At 36.1% G+C, this 20243-nt stretch overlaps 2 protein-coding genes across 3 annotated transcripts; both read left to right on the forward strand.

The window, feature by feature from the left end:
• The first annotated feature begins 7976 nt into the window (after positions 1-7976).
• Positions 7977-10682, forward strand: LOC133707375 ((-)-germacrene D synthase-like). The gene is made up of 7 exons (XM_062132942.1): positions 7977-8133; positions 8230-8506; positions 8639-9029; positions 9121-9339; positions 9520-9661; positions 9769-10017; positions 10380-10682. The coding sequence occupies exons 1-7, from the start codon at positions 8002-8004 to the stop codon at positions 10680-10682; spliced, it is 1713 nt and encodes a 570-aa protein (XP_061988926.1). The 5' UTR covers positions 7977-8001.
• A 3621-nt stretch (positions 10683-14303) lies between these two features.
• Positions 14304-19316, forward strand: LOC133746399 (uncharacterized). Of its 2 annotated transcripts, none has more exons than XM_062174585.1 (5): positions 14304-14648; positions 14913-15461; positions 16284-17507; positions 17652-17722; positions 18850-19316. In XM_062174585.1, exons 1-5 carry the CDS (start codon positions 14526-14528, stop codon positions 19193-19195), a joined length of 2313 nt encoding a protein of 770 aa, XP_062030569.1. In that variant the 5' UTR covers positions 14304-14525; the 3' UTR covers positions 19196-19316. The 2 variants fall into 2 exon arrangements, with proteins under 2 accessions (XP_062030569.1, XP_062030570.1); XM_062174586.1 differs by having other exon boundaries at positions 18744-18882.
• Positions 19317-20243: the final 927 nt, after the last annotated feature.

A 20243-nucleotide genomic window follows, 5' to 3' on the forward strand; every position in this document is an offset into this window, starting at 1 on the left:
ACGGTAAAGAACATAAATTTGATACCCAATTCATAAAACGAAACAAGTAACACTGATTGTCCTGCAGTAAATTGAAACACCTGTAAGGCTATATTTGCTAAAGGCTATGTCTTCAATATTAGAAATCATCAATGAGAAATCAAAAACCCAAAAACAAAAAAATCAAATTTGAATAACAGAGAGAGAAAAGCAAAATATACATGTCTCTGCCATTGAAATCCAAGTTGTTTTCCCCAAATGAAGCCTCAACATCATTGCCATACTCTGCTTCACTTCCGATAGTACCAAAACACCCCTCCCCCTCCTTCTCCTTCCTCTCCAATCCAAATCCGCCTACGAGCCCACACTCAGCCCCGAGGATCCATCAACGCCCGATCCTGACCCTATACCTGATTGTTGGCGTCGTTTCGCACCATTGACTTCTGAAGGTGGCGGCTTCGAAGCTGGAGATAGTACAGTGATGACGAACAAATATCAACAAAAGTCCTTAACACCCCAATCTAATTTCAAAGGAAATTACCAAAACCCCCAAATCAATATCCCAACAAAACCCTAAAATACGAAACCAATTGACGTCGAAACCCTAAGAGGATGAACGATCTTACAATGCAATTAACAATACTTAATACTTCGGACTCCAGCTCTTGAAATCGAAGAACTCCAGTTCTGGGAAAGGAATCTTCTGTCTCTTCCAGCTCGGGGAGGGGAGTGCAAAGGAATCTTCTGTCTCTTTTGATGCAGAGGAATCAAGGGAATCTGGGTTGGGTTGTTGGTAATGGATGGGACGTTGCTCTGGGTTTGGTAATTTGGTGGCAGTAGGCCAAGACAAAGCTAGGCGCCAGAAAATGTCTTTTTGATGTTTTGACTGTGTGGGAAAAGCACGGGCTTGTTTTTTTTGAGAAGAAAAGCACGGGCTTGTTAGGGCATCAATTTGATAAGCTTACATTGTAACAAAAAATAATTTTTGGACACACATGGAGAAGTAATATTGTTCATGCTTCACTCAGACAACATAAATTTGTTGTCTTATTTTTTCAACTGAAAGTGAGAATTTCTTGGTTTATTCATTCAACAGTTATCTGTTGTCTGAATTTTTCAAAGTTGGAAAAAATGAACTAGTATGGATTTTCATGCTATTCAGACAACACAATTAGTTTATTATGTTGTCTAAAAAACTTGAAACACGTGACACCCCCGCATCTAATGGCCTTTATGAACTTGACTAACACCATTCAATTGTGGTCATTCATTACGTCGCCGGCATTCAATAGCGGCCATTTATTCTGTAGCGGCTGATTTAATCTCTGCGGCTTTTAAATATCCTCAATCATTTTAACACCCGCATCTACTGACATTTATGAACTTGACTAACACCATTCAATCGCGGTCGTCATTCATTAAGCCGCGGGCATTCAATAGCGGTCATCCATTTATGTAGCGACTGATTAGCGGCAATCATTCATTACACCTTGTGGGTCCACCTTGCCAAATTTAGGTGCAAAGTAAGGTTTCAAATTTCGGTTTCGGTTTTGATTTCGGTACTTCAAATTTAAGGAAATTTCGAAGAAAGTTTCGATTTTGGTTTAAAATAAAGAAATCAAATTAATTGCATTTTTAAAATGATATTTTTGAATGAAACTTTTACATAGACTAAACAAACCTATAATAAACCTATTTACAATGTAACATCTCTAAAATTATACATTTATAATAGAATTATGATATTTTATATGGACAAATAATTAACTAGTACTGTAGTAGGTATCTATGTGTATTGATAATGTGTTGTATATTGATAATGTAAATATGATTTACTTTTTTTAATAATTAGAAAATTACAATGGGGCGGGGCGGGGCACGTAAAACCAAAACCCCGTTAATGAAAATGAACAAGTACAACAAAAGGAATATAAAAGGCTAAAAGTTACTACGATGTACGTGGTTCGATCTAGCTGGTTGAATTGCTTTCATTTAGTATCATACAATACTGCTCCCAAGTACATGAATTTTGGAAATGATTTTTGTACTTCATCACATGATTATTGTATGTGTACGTGTTGTTCCCTTTCCATATGCAATCCATATATCAGATATTATGGAATTATCTAATATGATGTTTCAGTGTATCAAGCATACAATATTTGAGACGAAGCAAAAAGGGAATCATGTTGTGGTTGGAGCATTCAACTTTGTAGCAGTTAAAAGCAAAGAGGTTTTTTTGTTGTATTCAACTTGATTGCAAAAAAAAAAAAAAAAAAAAAAAAAAAAAAAAACCAAAATTTCATATTTTCTCTATAAAAGTATGAAGTAAAAAATTCATTGTAGGTGACATAAAAATTTCGGACAAAATTTCGGTGTGAATTTTTAAATATATAGTGTGTGTAGATATTTCAGAAATTAAGAATTTCGTAGAAATGTACGGAAAATGTCGGGAAACTCCTGACGGAAATGATATAACATATGAATTTCGTTTCGATACTTCAAAATTACGGAAATTTCGAAGGAAATTTCGGCTGTTTCGGAGAAATTTGAAACCTTGGTGCAAATACACCTATTATTAAATGTTTTCCCAGCCAGCTTTTAGTTTGTATAAAGACCAAACTATAATCCTAAAGAGTCCAAAGTAAAAAGGAAACTGAAAACCCAAAAATTAAAAGAATCCCAAAAGAATGTAAAACTAGTTAGCCTAAAAATATTAAATACCAAATCGGATAATTAAAACGATATATTTTGGCCTAAATCTATTAGGGGTCACTAAAGTGAGGCTTGAAGATCTCATCGTTCCTATTCCAGAAAGGTATCATGCATCTCAAACGGACATTCTGGCCAAAAGTTGAGCACAATCTGATTCACAATTAATACTTGACTTTTTGCACAAGAAACCCGAAAGATCCAAAACCAAATCTTCTTGAATATTCGAGCGGCTAATAACGTGTGAGTTACCTATTTTCCAACCACTGTTCTTGTTTCTACACTGCTTATTTGCTTTTATGGTTTTCCGGCTAAACCAGGCCCATTCTCGTCCTACATCATTGTCAATCAATCAAATCCAATCTCATTCTCGTCCTACATCATTGTCAATCAATCAAAATCCAATCAAATAATTAACACGGGCTTGTTAGGGCATCAATTTGATAAGCTTACATTGTAACATAAAATAATTTTTGGACACACAAGGAGAAGTAATGCTCATGTTTCACTCAGACAACATAAATTTGTTGTCTTATTTTTTCAACTGAAAGAGAGAATTTCTTGGTTTATTCATACAACAGTTATCTGTTGTCTGAATTTTTCAAAGCTGGAAAACATGAACTAGTATGGATTTTCATGCTATTCAGACAACACAATTAGTTTATTATGTTGGGTGGTGCTATTCACACACTTATTTTCTCTATTCACACACCCCATCTATTTTTCTATTACTTTAATTCAATTTTTTTTACAAATTACCCTAACTACCCTTCCTTGCAATTATGTTTATTTTTCTTTTTTCTATTTGGCAAGTCAATCATAAATCAAGGGGTGTGAAATTTGCACACTCATAATTGCAAATTGCACACTCTTTCATTTTTATAATAATATTTCATCTCACATTTTTTTACACTTCCTAAAATGCCCTCAAGGTCAGATTTTCCTCTTTTTTTTTCTTTCTTTTTGGGTCCTCTCTCTCTCTCTCTCTCTCTCTCTCTCTCTCTCTCTCTCTCTCTCTCTCTCTCTCTCTCTCTCTCTCTCTCTCTCTCTCTCTCTCTCCCTTTCTCTTCGATCTGGTCATAACTCATGCCCTCTAGAGTGGCCGTCGCTCACCGTCAAGTGGCTGCCGAACCGGGAAGAGTCGCCGGGGAAGGACTACTCGGTGCAGAAGATGATGTTGGGGACGCACACCTCGGAAAAGGAGCCCAATTATCTTATGCTCGCGCAGGTACAGCTGCCATTGGAGGACGCGGAGAATGATGCTCGTAATTACGATGATGATCGTGCCGAGGCTGGAGGTTTCGGCTGCGCTAATGGCAAGGTAGGTTTTGTTTTTGCGATTTGAAGTTGTATAATTTTGGCGAAAGGCTAGAGATTTGAGATTTTAAGGGTTTTGATGTGCTGGGTTAGGTTGAGAAAGATTTTGAATTTTTGAGGAGGAAGCATTGGAATGTCAATCAAGTTGTGAAATTTGAACAATTTGAAAGAAATTCGACCGGTGTCGTCCCCGCCGACGCTCTGGTCTGCTTTTTTCCTATCTCTGAAGCTCCGGCTTAAAGCTTCTGATGTTTGACGTCAGCAGGTCTAGTTTTGCAAGATCGATCGTCTTCGAGGTACTTCGAATCCTATTTCTGCCAAAATCTGGTCTGGGTTGAATTTCCGATCTCTGCCGGAAGATTCAGAGAGGATTGTAAAATGGGGTCTGGGTCTTGGATACGTCGAATTCGCCCAAATCGACGCTGTCTCCACCGCCCTCGGATCCCTAGGCTACAAGAAGCTTCCGGTTCACATCTCCGAGATCGCCAATGGGTCTCTATTCCTTTAACCTCACAGCTAGAAAGAGGAACCCAGCTTGGGCTCGTACATGGAGAACAAAGAGAGAAGATTGTCGTGATTTTGGGGAGGGAGGGGGGGAGAGGGGGAGACCCAAAAAGAAAAAGAAAAAAAAAAAAAAAAGGAAAATCTGACTTTGAGGGTATTTTAAGAAGTGTAAAAAGATGTGAGCTGAAATATTATTAAAAAAATGAAAGGGTGTGCAATTTGCAATTATGGGTGTGCAAATTTCACCCCCCCCCCCCCTAAATCAAACATCATTATACAATAAATCAAAATTTTTTTTACTACTAAGATATTATGATACGAAGATCTTCCAAGTAACACTAATTTTTAGCAGTAAATGTGGTTTTGCTCTCCACACTCTGATTGTTAGGTAAAAAGATACCAAACCTAATTCAACATTGTGAAGAGGATGTCAATACAATAACTAGTTGGTTATTTAGAGTAGTAGTTACAGTTACTGAACTGAAATGTATAGATGGTAAAAAGTTGGTACGCATATAAAAATGAAATGCATAAACCATAGTTAGGGCTGCAAAACCAAAGAGTAAAAAGTTGCACATGATCTTACAGTTGCAAAGAGCAAGCTATCCTTATTTCAACACATTTAATTCCTTCCCACTAAAAGCAATGATAAGATTGTCAACACAAATACTTCAATAATGTATATCAGAGCATGAATTACCCAAATAATTTGGCAGAAAATAACAAAAACCAATGTACCAGTCCACAACATTGCTTCATAAAAATAAAAGCTAATAAATAAGAGTAACTAGAAGCATCAAAACCAATCAACCCTCAATAAAAAACACAAACCCTTGCTGAAATCCACCCCACCCCTACAAACAACCACTCCTTATCTGTGAAACCCCCCTCATATTATAGTTTTCCTATGACAAAATTTTTCGTATTCTAGCATAATATATATAGTATAACAAATCATCTCTATAATCATAAGGCTATCATTATTAGGCTATTGTGAAGTTCTATAGTTGCTTAATGGATTCAAATACACCAAATAATTTCAATTAGAATCTAACCATGGATGATGGATTCAAAGAGGCTCGAATGATCACTTAACTCATATTTTTCTTCCATGTCTCGATTACAAATTAAGTGTAAAATTTTCTCCAAAGATGGGTCTAAAGTTGTTTGTTCTGCTTTGATTGAACTTCAAAGCATCACATTAGAGAGATAGAATGACTATGCTAGAGAAGTTTTTAATGGAAAAAAGAAAAGAAAAGGGAATCAAAAAGAGTTCTGAAGTCCTTTGTGCCTGCGGAAAAATAAGGGTTTAGGATTTGAGGATGATTGAATTGTCAAATAGAAAAAGAAAAAAGAAAAAAGAAAATGAAAAAACTTAATTGCAAGGGAGGGTAATTTGTAAAAAAAAATTGAATTAAAGTAATAGAAAAATAGAAGGGGTGTGTCCGTGTGTGAATAGAGAAAAATAGTGTGTGAATAGCACCACCCTATTATGTTGTCTAAAAAACTTGAAACATGTGACACCCGCATCTAATGGCCTTTATGAACTTGACTAACACCATTCAATTGTGGTCATTCATTACGTCGCGGGCATTCAATAGCGGTCATTTATTCTGTAGCGGCTGATTTAATCTCTACGGATTTTAAATATCCTCAATCATTTTAACACCCGCATCTACTGACATTTATGAACTTGACTAACACCATTCAATCGCGGTCGTCATTCATTAAGCCGCGGGCATTCAATAGCGGTCATCCATTTATGTAGCAACTGATTAGCGGCAATTATTCATTACACCTTGTGGGTCCACCTTGCCAAATTTAGGTGCAAAGTAAGGTTTCAAATTTCGGTTTCGGTTCGATTTCGGTACTTCAAATTTAAGGAAATTTCAGAGAAAGTTTCGATTTCGGTGGAAATTTCGGTTAAAAATAAAGAAATCAAATTAATTGCATTTATAAAATGATATTTTTGAATGAAACTTTTACATAGACTAAACAAACCTATAATAAACCTATTTACAATGTAACATCTCTAAAATTATACATTTATAATAGAATTATGATATTTTATATGGACAAATAATTAACTAGTACTGTAGTAGGTATCTATGTGTATTGATAATGTGTTGTATATTGATAATGTAAATATGATTTACTTTTTTTAATAATTAGAAAATTACAATGGGGCGGGGCGGGGCACGTAAAACCAAAACCCCGTTAATGAAAATGAACAAGTACAACAAAAGGAATATAAAAGGCTAAAAGTTACTACGATGTACGTGGTTCGATCTAGCTGATTGAATTGCTTTCATTTAGTATCATACAATACTGCTCCCAAGTACATGAATTTTGGAAATGATTTTTGTACTTCATCACATGATTATTGTATGTGTACGTGTTGTTCCCTTTCCACATGCAATCCATATATCGGATATTGTGGAATTACCTAATATGATGTTTCAGTGTATGAAGCATACAATATTTGAGACGAAGCAAAAATGGAATCTTGTTGTGGTTGGAGCATTCAACTTTGTAGCAGATAAAAGCAAAGAGGTTTTTTTGTTGTATTCAACTTGATTGCAAAAAAAATAAAAAAAGTCAAAATTTCATATTTTCTCTATAAAAGTATGGAGTAAAAAATTCATTGTAGGTGACATAAAAATTTCGGACAAAATTTCGGTGTGAATTTTTAAATATATAGTGTGTGTAGATATTTCGGAAATTAAGAATTTCGTAGAAATGTACATAAAATTTCGGGAAACTCCTGACGGAAATGATATAACATATGAATTTTGTTTCAGTACTTCAAAATTACGGAAATTTCGAAGGAAATTTCGGCAGTTTCGGAGAAATTTGAAACCTTGGTGCAAACACACCCATTATTAAATGTTTTCCCAGCCAGCTTTTAGTTTGTATAAAGACCAAACTAAAACCCTAAAGAATCCAAAGTAAAAGGAAACTGAAAACCCAAAAATAAAAAGAATCCCAAAAAGAATGTAAAACTAGTTAGCCTAAAAATATTAAATACCAAATCGGATAATTAAAACGATATATTTTGGCCTAAATCTATTAGGGGTCACTAAAGTGAGTCTTGAAGATCTCATCGTTCCTATTCCAGAAAGGTATCATGCATCTCAAACGGACATTCTGGCCAAAAGTTGAGCACAATCTGATTCACAATTAATACTTGACTTTTTGCACAAGAAACCCGAAAGATCCAAAACCAAATCTTCTTGAATATTCCAGCGGCAGCTAATAACGCGTGAGTTACCTATTTTCCAACCACTGTTCTTGATTCTACGCCACTTATTTGCTTTTATGGTTTTCCGACTAAACCAGGCTCATTCTCGTCCTACATCATTGTCAATCAATCAAATCCAATCCCACTTTTAGTTGTGTTTGATGATTATAAATATCAAAGCACCACAGCACTTCAACTCACATCTGCTTATCCCTTGATTAGAATCAAATTAAGCACTTCAAATAAGAATGTCTGCTAAATTAGTTTCAACATACCAAGCTCAAACCCCAAATGGCAGAAGTACTCCTGATGTTAATCGACGTTCAGCTAATTATTCTCCCAGCATTTGGGGCGATCATTTTCTGTCATATGCTTCTATGGTACCTGAAATCACATTAACTTTAGTTAATTAATTTTCACCATGCATGTATTCATACTTCCATTTCCCCTTCAATTTTATTTTTTTCTGTATGTAGGAAACTGCAAGCGATGAAAACGAGCAACGGGTCCAAGAATTGAAGGAAGAAGTGAAGAGGATGCTTATAATGGCTCCAACTTCACAAGAATTAAATTTAATTGATGAAATTCAACGCTTAGGAGTGTCCTACCATTTTGAAAATGAGATTCACCAAATGCTGCAGAAAATTCACAACTCTTCCTATGATGACCAAGAAAATAATGATGATGATGAGCTTTACACAATAGCTCTACGTTTTCGATTGCTTAGACAACAAGGTTTTGAGGTTTCATGCAGTAAGTACATAGCTAGTCCTTTTCTCAATCAATCATTTCTTATATATATATATATATATATATATATATAGACTCACACGTATATATTTCGTGACTAATAACATGCGCGTCTTGGCTGGGTGAATGAAGCAGAGATGTTCAGCAAGTTCATCGACGTTGATGGGAAATTTAAGAGATCACTTGTCACTGATGTGGAAGGAATTTTAAGCTTGTATGAAGCCACACATCTTAGGACACACGGAGAGGATATACTAGAAGCCGCCCTGGCCTTCACTACCACTCATCTTGAGTTGGCAGTAACTGCTGCACAGGGTGGTCTAAGTCCACCACTTCTAAAACGAGTAACTCATGCCTTATACCAGCCACTGTGGAAGGGCTACCCAAGGCTAGAAGCAAGGCGCTACTTGTCTTTCTGCCGGGAACTAAAAAGTTCAGATATCAATGAAACACTCCTGACTTTTGCGAAGTTGGATTTCAATCAATTGCAGCGAGTCCATCAAAAAGAACTAAGTTATATCACAAGGTTAATTAATATATATATAGATTACACTTTAAGATCTACATAAAAATTAATTAAATCATTACGTTATGATAATGATTGTTACATTAATCAGGTGGTGGAAGGAGCTGGATTTTGTGAACAAATTACCTTTTGCAAGAGATAGAGTAGTTGAAAGCTACTTTTGGGCTTTAGGAGTCTACTTTGAGCCCGAATATTGCTTTGGTAGGATGACATTGTGCAAAATTGTCGCCTTAATCGTGGTTCTTGATGACGTTTATGATGTGCATGGCACACATGAAGAATTAGAGCTTTTTACTGAAGCTGTTGAGAGGTTAAATATCAATTATACAAATTTTGCTCAGTTCTATTAATTTTGTAGCTCATTTTATTTATGTTCCAACTGCCATGTTAAATTACACCCATGTTAAACGATTATGTACTATCCAATTAAGTTTTTTGGTGAGTTGGTGTTTGATTGGCTACTTATGAGATGGTTTCATTTGTTGATTAGGTGGGACATCTCTGCATTGGATCTACTACCTGCAGATTACATGAAAATCTGTTACCAGGCACTCTTGGACATCTACGCTGATATTGAAAATGAGCTTGAGAAGGAGGGGAAGTTGTATCGCATCCACTACGCCAGAGAATCAGTAAGAAGCTTCATTAATACGCCATATATTATAAATAAGATACAAAGTGATTAGAGATTACACATTAATTAATATATCTTGGTCGATCGATTGGTCTCTATGATCAGATGAAAGTTCAAGTCAGATCTTGGTTTCAAGAAGCCAAATGGTTCCATGAGAAATACACTCCAACGTTGGATGAATATATGTCAGCCGCTCTTTCCACAACCTATTTCATGATGGCAACCACATCCTTTGTTTTAATGGCCGGAGATATTGTCACAAAAAATTCCTTGGATTGGGTGTTCACCGACCCAAAGATGGTAAAGGCTTCATCAACAATAGGCAGACTCATGGATGACTTGCAATCCCACAAGGTACTTGTATTAATCTAGAAAAGAGAATAGAGAGAAATATTTTATCACTAAATTTTGCTGGTTGAATACTTTGTACGGAACGTTTCTCAAGAAAATCTGTCAGAGTCAAAAACTGTTTGGTTATCATCATTTAGGTTTCGATTTGGTTGACTTCTTTAACATATAATTCTTTCATAATTAAGGAATAAACATCTATGATCCTGAAATTAAATTTCCTGGTATTCAGAATGTGTACAAGTTCACTTAATTATATAACTCTTTAGTACTTGGTTTGAAATTAACCTTCAAGGTGTAAGTTAACTTGATTATGCAACTCTTTAGTACTTGGTTTGAGCTTACCCTTCAAGTCTGACGTTATGTAGTTTGAGCAAAAGAGAGGACATGTTGCCTCAGCTATTGAATGCTACATGAAAGAACATTGTGCCACAGAAGAAGAAGCAACAATCGAACTTACTAAACAAGTGAATAATGCATGGAAAGACATGAATGAAGGATGGCTCAACTCCGCCGGTGCTACTAATGTCCCTAGGCCACTATTACTGCGCATTATCAACCTTGCACGTGTGATCGAAGTTATATATAAGCATGAAGATGGATTCACTCATGCTGAAACTGGGCTTAAGGATATTATAACGTCTCTGCTTGTCGAACCTGTACCTATATAAGCATAAAAGGTTGGACTATCTTGTTCTCTATGCTCTAAATAAAATGAGGACTCCTCCAAGGCCAAATTCCTTTGTGTAACTAGCTATTTCAAAGACAGCTTCAATCAGTGCTTGTGGGCGCGGTAGCCGTTGGATATTGATGTGTGCATCAAGTATTAAATCTGAATATTATATCTACGTGTGCTCATGATATATAGTTATATACGTACTATGAATAAGATGTATTTCCGTTGGATATTGATGTGTGCATCAAATATTAAATCTGAATATTATATCTACGTGTGCTCATGATATATACTATGAATAAGATGAATTTCTAAAGCTTGCATGGTTGGTTGTAATTATGTCTGCAAAATTGAATGCTTTGGTTGATTGAAAACATTAGTTCACATTGACATCATATAGTGGTGTACACTTTGTTGTAATTTATTTAGTAATTGTGATTTTTTTTTTTTAAAGGAGTTTGGAACCCAGCCTAATTCAGAGACTTAGTCCAACGCCTGGTTTCATTTATTGAAATTAAACTCCGCAACGGGGGTAATTGTGTTATTATGAGAGTAAAATGATTCAACTAGCTTTTTATTTTATCTTTTTTTTTTTTTTTTTGAGAAAAAAATTATAATACAAGCATTATAGATAAGTACAGTACATATAAGTACAGTAGAGAGTTAAGATTTAACTCATCCACAACCTAAACATGAAAGACAAAAAACAAATTACAACGCATTGTTAACTAGTTAGATCGATGCATTGTCCTTAAAACATTTGAAACATTCACGTGAAATCATGAATATAAAATACTTATCACCAATTAAGGCTAAAGTGATCGATACAAGGTCTTCACTTCTTCTCTATATAGAAATTTATCCACTCTGATATGAAAACTTCCAATTAATGGAGCGGGGAAATGCTTTCATTATTCTGTTCTATAGATGATGGCGATGCCAAAGAGCAAACGATTTTCAAAACTTGGGCACCCACTTGGTATGAAAAGCCCATCAATGGAGTTTGGGCGCCCCTTCCGGATATACTTTTTTGGGCTTGCCCTTTCTTAAGTCAAAATTAAGGCATCCACTTCTCCGTCACTAAATGTGATCAAATGAAAGCGCTGACCTTTGAAACAAAGTACCGACTCTTTGGACAGTCTTCTATAAGCACAGGCACAAAAGTGACAAAACTAGAGGAGGATTGGAGTGAGCTGCAACCCACCTCATTTTTGTGGATGAAGTATTGCAAGTACATGTTTCATATAGGGTTTAGCATCTATAAAATCAAAGTCTCCTACCATCCTCTTATTTTAGCCTCTGTCTAACTTAGTCATTAAAGAACTTTGATTCAAATTTCAGTAGCAGTCTTCACTTAAAGTTAACTTTAAATTCTAGTACACCCGATTTTTCAACTCTAGCTAGTTATGTCTCTGAAATAAGCAGCTTCAATTTTTTTTTTTTTTTGAGCTGAAAAGGTCAACCTTATTCAGCATTTCAACAAGCAGTACAATAATGACTTGTCCAGAGGGAGATCAAAAAAGGAAGCTCTTGTCTACATTAAGGACAGGGTCAGTAGAAAGATTGATGGTTGGAAGCATAGTCTGCTCTCTATGGCGGGAAGGGAAATTTTGATTAAATCCGTTGCTACGGCAATTCTGTCCTACCCAATGGCCTGTTTTAAGTTTCCCAATTCCATTTGTAATGAGATCAACTCACTTCTAAGCAACTTTTGGTGGGGTTACAATGATGGAGGAAACAAAATTCACTGGAAAAATTGGGATTCTTTGAGCCTTGCAAAGGATGATGGGGGGATAGGATTCAGGAATTTACAAGATTTCAATATGGCACTATTGGCAAAACAGTGCTGGAGGTTACTACAGGAACCTAACTCCCTTTGGGATAGGGTTCTCAAAGCAAGGTATTTTCCTGATGTTGACTTCAGATACGCCACTAAGGGGCATCGTGCTTCGTGGGGTTGGTCCAGTCTGGTGGAAGCAAAAGACGTACATGATCATGATCATGAAGGGATCATCTTGGCAAGTTATAAATGGTCTATCTATTGATGTCTGGAAGGACAATTGGCTTCCACCACCCCACTCTAGCACTATATCCCTTGGAGCTAGAATTCCCCCTGCTATGCTTGTGAAAGTTCATTCCTTAATCGATTGGGATTTACGAGTCTGGTCTCTGGATCACATCCTGCATCTACTGCAACTGAGGGTGATTAACTTGATTCTTTCTATTCCTATTGGGGATGGGCATGGTACTGATAGGCTAATCTGGCCCTGGAACAATAATGGCATATACTCGGTCAAATCGAGTTACCATAGGTTGCATACCAATCGACTCAGGAACTCTACTTGTACCAACCACTCCCCTCATACTGTGGATAAAAAGACATGGAGTTTGATTTGGAAAATGGAATCTCTACCCAAAATCAAGAGCTTCTTATGGAGAGTACTATCTGGAGCTATACCTACTCTGCTAAACCTATACAGAAGAAAATGTTCTCCTTCTCCTCGGTGTCCTATCTGTGGTGACTTTGATGAATCAATTAAACACACTCTTCTTCTATGTTCATGGGTTGAGTTGGTATGGTTCGGATCCTCTTTGGGCATAAAAATCAACAAGTAGAGAATCACAACTTTTGACAAGTGGCTAATGGAGTTATACAACCAAAACACATCAGCATCTGAAAAAAAGAGATTGCTTACCTTGATTAGCTTCATCTGCTGGAAGATATAGGTTGCAAGATGCGAGTACTTATACCAGAGGAAACCGCTCTACCCCCAGGCCATTATCTTCAGTGGGATCATTCTAGCTAATGAATTCTGGCAAGTAAATAGGCCGAGTCCACCCACTATAATTCCGTTGACCTTGCCATCTACCATATGGACCCCTCCTCCTCCTGGGTTTGCAAAAATAAATTGCGATGCCTCATGGTCTGATCCGTCTTCTTCAAGTGGCTATGGAGTTATGATAAGAGACAATCTGGGTAATGTTATTGGTGGCTCTACTAGATCGGGCATCTGTGGGTCGGCAGCAGTGGCTGAAGCAATTGCCATCTTGGACGGGATTAATGCTGCATTGGATCTCAATTTGTCAAAAGTGATGGTAGAATCGGATGCTCAAGAGGTCATTAACTCATTACTGACATCAAATCAAGTAATTTGTGTAGAGATTGGAGGACTTACCCTTTGATTCAAGAAATTAGAAGGAGGAGTCTTTCCTTCAATGAAATCTACTGGGATTGGATCCCTCGTGAAGCGAATACAGTTGCTCATTCTGCAGCTGCGCTTGCCAAGGAGATGGTGGGTCTTCACAGATGGGCAAATGTGCCACCACCATCTCTTCTCGGAGTTCTGAAGACGGATGGACTACCATGTCCTCCTACTGGGACTGCTTAGCTCTTCGGTTTTGTTATAGTAATGTTTTGTTTTATTACTCTAGTACCTGTATGTATCTAGGTAGAGGTGGGTAAAACTTTCTTTTCTGGTTGTATTTTGCCTCTGTTGGGTCTCTGGGCTTTGCCCTTTTTTAATGGAATTATCCGTTTTACCAAACAAAAACAAAAACAAAAAACCTATTACAGCTGGAGCAAGTAACATAGAGTTTGTCTACACTAAATAATTTGAACACTTAGAACCGAACCCATCTCTATTGGATATTGGATATGCTCTAAACGAGGTCAAAATATAAAGCGTCATTTCCATCCTTGCTGGCTCGTGCGATACACCATTACAGGGTCTCCCTGAGAGTTCAAAAATTCAGACCACCTGTTTTTGTTTTGGCGCCAAATATCAAATCCCCAGCGAAAGCGATTTCTCTTTCAGATCTGGTTTCGTAGAATTGGGACATGGGTTCGAAGCGCAAGAGATCCAAGAAGCTCCCAAACCGCGCAGTAGAAGAAACCCCAACTCCGAATCGCCTTCCCCCACTCACCTTCCAAACCCTAATTTCTGCAATTGAAGCACCACAGGTACTCCCATTTCGGTTTCCTTACTGTTATTTCAGTGAAAGATGTATTCTTGGAGGCCAAAATCGAACAAATTAGGGAAGTGATACGAAAATTTGTTCAAGCAACAATTTTAGCTTTTGTTTTTGGTTCTTTGTTGACATTTTTTATGTGCATAAATAAATATAGACATGGATAAATGAAAAGTCTTGTGCAGTTAGGAACTCATATTTTGCTCTTTTCTTGTTTCCTGTTTTTGTAATTTTAATTTGATTGTGTTAACTTCAGGGTCTAAAGGTGCCGGTTTTAAAGCGAATATACGCATTAGTGGTTCCACTGTCTTTACAGGAACCAATTGATTGGTCTAACGCTGAAGGCAGTTGTAATTATTTTGGCATTGAACTGAAATTGGAAGATCTGCAATGTCTCATCCATTGTTTGTTCAAAGAGCTAGATAAGCGGCTTAAATTTCTATTCTCTGCTTTATCTGATGCCTCTGCAAATAGAGCTCACAAGCACACTGACTCTGACAAAGATATGGCGGTCGATGTTGACGAAATAACCCTGCTTTTAAGATGCTGTGTATCTTTGAGCATGGTGGACCCAAGTTTAGTAATGGAGAATACCCAATTTCTTCTTTTGGTTCTTGGGAAATTGATTGCTTTGGTTACAAGTGGATGCAGTGAGAAAGAGTCTGTCAGCTTTCGGAAGTCTGTTTCTTGTGAATGCACGTATACTGATGCTGGTGGAACGTATGTTTCCAAAGACTTTGTTGCTTCCTTATGTTTCTTAGAGCCTTCTAATCTGTGGCACCCGGTTCTCTGTGCATTGCTTGAGGTAACATTAAATTTTAACTTTTACTTTATGCTTTCAAGTTTATGTTTTCTCTCTGAGGATATGTCACAGCTATGCTTCCAGACATATGGTAGTTTCCTGCATGTACAGTTACAATCGTATACATATTATGTCTTTGTATGATTATCAGTTTTACAGTTCCCAAGTACAGTTAGTAGTAATAAGGTTCACTATGTTGAATTATATATTAATTAGCTTTTTCACCCTTGTTTTCTGTTTGACTAATGTGAAGTTTATCCTTAACTTAAAAGGCCAGAATAGAAATGAAGTGATTAATGCTTTCAGGACAGTTGTCTAATAAAGATGAGTTTTACTTCAAAGGTCCTTTTCCACTGAACTATTTAGTAAATTCAAGATAATTGCGTTGAGGACTATCGTGCGACGGTCGCTTTTCTCTTGATATTCAAAATTGACAGTGCTGCCCCCTATTTTAATAATAGGTATTGTTTGGCTGGTTAAATAATGCATTGGAGGTGTTTTCTCTAAATTATTCAGCTTCTAATTATTGGCTTCACTATACCTTTACAAGTATGGTGATGTGCTGGTTTTGTTTTTTGATCACTTTGTAACGCTGTTGGTATCATGTTCTCTCCTTTGTATTGTCATTTCAACCAACAATACAACCATTTTTGGGTGTAGATCATGGCCATAATATAGAATATCGCTTCTCTTCCGTTAGTGTAATTGCTGTGGCATATTTCTGGTTACCTCCATCCTAAGTATTTTGTTTACTCCTTAGTTGTAGTTTTTTACATTTCTTCCATGTAACTATTCACAACTGAAATTTTGATGAATTGCCTTTAGATATTTGCAGACGAACTTTTAATGCGGAGACTGTTAAGAAAGTACTTTGTGGCTGTTGATTCTGCTTCTTGCACAAATGAAAGGTTATTTAATAACCTTGTTAAAAGTGATATTGGAAGTGTTCTGGAGGTGATTTCTGTTCACTTTATTTTATCAGCTTATGATGAGCCAGCATCTGAGAACTTTCTCAAAAGACTATACTTGCAATTCAGTAAGAATTTTAGAGGTCCTGAACTGAGCCTGACTGCAGCATTGCCTCTGCTTCTCAACCCTATCATGCTTTCTGCGCCAAAAATGTTACAGACTCATTTCATTTTATTAGTTTCTGAAGCAATAGATATAGACACCTCTTTGAAGAATGTTAGACCAGATCTTAGAAATATGGACTGCTACCTAACAGCATTCGAAAGGTCAGTTGTTTTGTACACTAGCCACATGTCTAGTTCACTTATGGATCACCATGCGTTGGGTGTTAGCTGTTCTCATGCCAATTCATGGATGCTAGGGAGTCATCATCCTTCTTTTGAATCTTGTATTCAACAAGGAACAAGAGAAAAAATTTGTAATCGAGTGACCCATTTAGGTTCCTTGAGGCAGTTAACAAAGTCTGGTATGATGGCTGCTTCTACTGCATACATAAATGAGAACCAACATATTTTCAATGAATCGTGTAAAGATGATATTCTGTCAGTCTTACATAGCATAATACATGGAGCTTCATCTTCAGATGCCAATCATAACGTGTTTTATAGAAAAGGGAATACAAACCCAGAAGACATTTATCTTCTTGCTTCGATATTGAAGTTAATGAGTAGTTCCTTGTTGAAAGTTATTTGGTGCCTGAGAAATGGTGGGAATTCGGGGTATCCGCAAACCTTAAAAGATGCTTCTTCACTTAAGGAATATGATTTTGTGGTGGGTATCATTGGCTGCTTTATTCAATTCAATTTGTCTCTATCTAATCAGAAGTTCTTATCTGACATGATGAAAACCCGCCCGATGATACATAAGACTTCCAAGTGGATCCTTCTGCATTTTTTGGGCTTGCTGTCATTAAGTTTTGCTAGCGGGATTGATTTCTTAGTTAAGGGCTGCATATCAATAATCATGGCAATATTAAACCTATGTGCTTTTGAAGAGGGTGATATAGTTGCACTGAGGTCATTCTTAGATGCTGGTTCACAATCTGTTTCATCTGAATTGCCTGCTGATAAGGTTACACAGGTGAGCTTTGTTTCTCTGCCTTTTTCTTGGTTCAATTCATGTGTTTTATATTTCACTCTACAAACTTATAAAGAAGAGGATAAAATTGAGAAAGAATGTGTCTCCTTTGAACAATTGATATTTGAGTAATGACACATGTTGCAGGCTGTGAAGAAACAGAAATCCATCAGAAAAGTTGCATCGAAGTTTCAGAAGACTCAAAATGTTTACTTGAGGTATCAATATTACTGTTACCATGTAGAATAGTCTTCACTGATCTTGGTGAAATGTGAATCATATGTTCATCTTTCATTTGTGTTAGTTTGTTCTTCAACTAAAATAATCTTTGTTGGTGCGTTCGCTATTTTTATGTGCTCCATTTCTTTCTTAAGAGGATTTTTTTCTTTCTTTCTGGAAACATGTTTATGTAGCTTTATAACTTGCATAGAGTTACTCAGGAAAATATGAGAAAATTTTTGTATAGCAAAGCTTTCAGAGATCTTCCCTTTCTTGTTTGGAGGTAGCTCCAGATAATCTAAAATCTTTGGCAAAAAATAAATAAATTAATTAAAGGTAGATCGATAATCTGAATCCATTTCACTATTTCACTTAACAAGTTCAAGGCCATAATTTTGTAAATCACTATGTGTGCTTCAGAAAGTGAACCCATTGTTTTGGCTTCAAAAAATTCTATGATAGACATGGATCTATGAAAATCAAAGATTTATCTGAAATAAAAAATCAGCTTATTGGCCTACATGGAGAAGATTAAGAGCTTTATTCTCCTCAAAAAGTTGTCCTACAAGTTCATCTTGCAATTTGCTTTGTGATTTGGAATTAGGGTACTGCACAATTTAAGCCTTTATATTTAGGCCAGAATTTATAAGTCTTAGGTGATTCACCTAAGGTGAAGGTTATAATGAATGGTGATCTCAGCTTGTATTGCAAAATCAATGGGTCCACAATGTGTACAGTTAGTCAGACTCCACCATGCCCTTGTGTCAATTGTGAAAGGACTCAATTATATGAAAGTTGTGTTGATTGGCCCTTATATGTGTGCTTTCTTTGATTGTTATTTACGCCAAAAGAGTAGGTTGTTATAGAACTATGGAGGTATTTCTGAGTTTGGGCTCTAAAATGCGTAGTTCTTCTCATTTCAACCAATAGTGGTATAGACTTTTTATGATGTCTCTTTTTTGTTTGATTTGGTTATGTGAGTTTATCCCTGAACAACAGTGGTGCTTGGTTCTTTTGAAGGTGATGAAATCTTTGAGATAATGTACTTCAGAGCCCAGGACATTATTGTGCGTTATCATTCTGCCGCTAAGACTGAAGCCGTTTTCTGCTTTGGTTATTTTTGCAGCAAACATTCTGTCACACGCCACCATAAGAAAGCACAGAGTGACGTAGCAAAAACTTCCGAAAATGCATGCTTCATGAGCTGCACAAGAGAGTTTAGTGATATCATGGAGGAGGGAACAGAAGAAACCTGCACTGGGGAGATGTACCTAAATTGCACACTAGCAGGCTCCAAGAAGTCTGACCTTGATGATTTGGCAGACTTCATTGTGTGCAAACCAGGGAAGGAGTACTCTAGCTGGTTGAAAGATCGAGAAAAGTATCGATCTTGGAAAGTAAAAAAAGAGGCAGTTGTAAGGTGGGAGAAAAAGAAAAGGACTTATCGGAAAGTTAACAGTAAAAGATCGTAGATATAGTGATAGTGCTTGTTTTTGTTACATAGCTTGTATTTAGCTAGGTAGACAAATGGTGAAAGACGAGACAAATATACGACAATTCAAGCCAAGCTCCACTCATGCACTACGGCTTACATGTGCAACGTAGTTTTTATTTTAGAAAATAAAAAAGAAAAGGTGATGAAAGAAAATGATTATTGCAAAGAGAAGATAGTGGGAGAGAAAATTGAGTTGTGAGAGATTTTTTTTTGTTTATTTTTTTTAATAAAAATATATTTTGTAACTGTCATAAGTGCCCTTGTGATTTAATTACTTATCAAAGTTTTTTAATCATTTAGAGTTATTTTTGTTAAATTTTTGATTCTGTCTAACAAAGCTTCTTTTCTCAATAATAGTATAAATGAATGAAAGTAGTGTGACAATGAATAACCAAATATTGTATATGTTTTGCCAATTACCTTTCTACGAGATTAGAAAAACTCCTTGGATTTACTCTAAGTGAAAATCCAAGCTATTTATTTTGGTGGATAACCTTTGATCTTTGTTTTAAAACAAATTTAAAAAAAAAAAAAAAAAGTTTTTGTGTATTTTGACATCCCAATTATGTATTTTCTATGAATCTACTTCGTGACATTTCAATTATGCCCTAGCATTTTTAACAAACTTTTTATCTTAGCACTTTAATCATTTTTAAGAACTAGTTTAATTTTTTTATCTATTTTAGCAACAACATCAAAAACTCTTAAATGACTCTTCATTTTAACTTTTAACTACTAGTTTTTAAGAGCGATATAAACTCCATAAGTTTTGTTAATTTAAAACATTCATTTTAAAATTTTTAGTATAATTTTATAAATACATATAAATTATTTTATCCTTATTCAAAAATAATATTGAAACTACCTTGTGAGTGCCTAGTACCAATTAATCTAGTGGCATAATCTTCCCTTCGTAAATGCGAGGTTGTGAGTTCAACTCACGAAAGACCGGTTGTAGCAATTAATTTGTTTATCTGATATTAAAAAAAAAAAAAACTTGGGGCTTGAAAAAACATAATCCGTCT

Source organism: Rosa rugosa, chromosome 4, assembly GCF_958449725.1.
Source record: "Rosa rugosa chromosome 4, drRosRugo1.1, whole genome shotgun sequence".
Lineage (NCBI taxonomy): Eukaryota > Viridiplantae > Streptophyta > Magnoliopsida > Rosales > Rosaceae > Rosa > Rosa rugosa.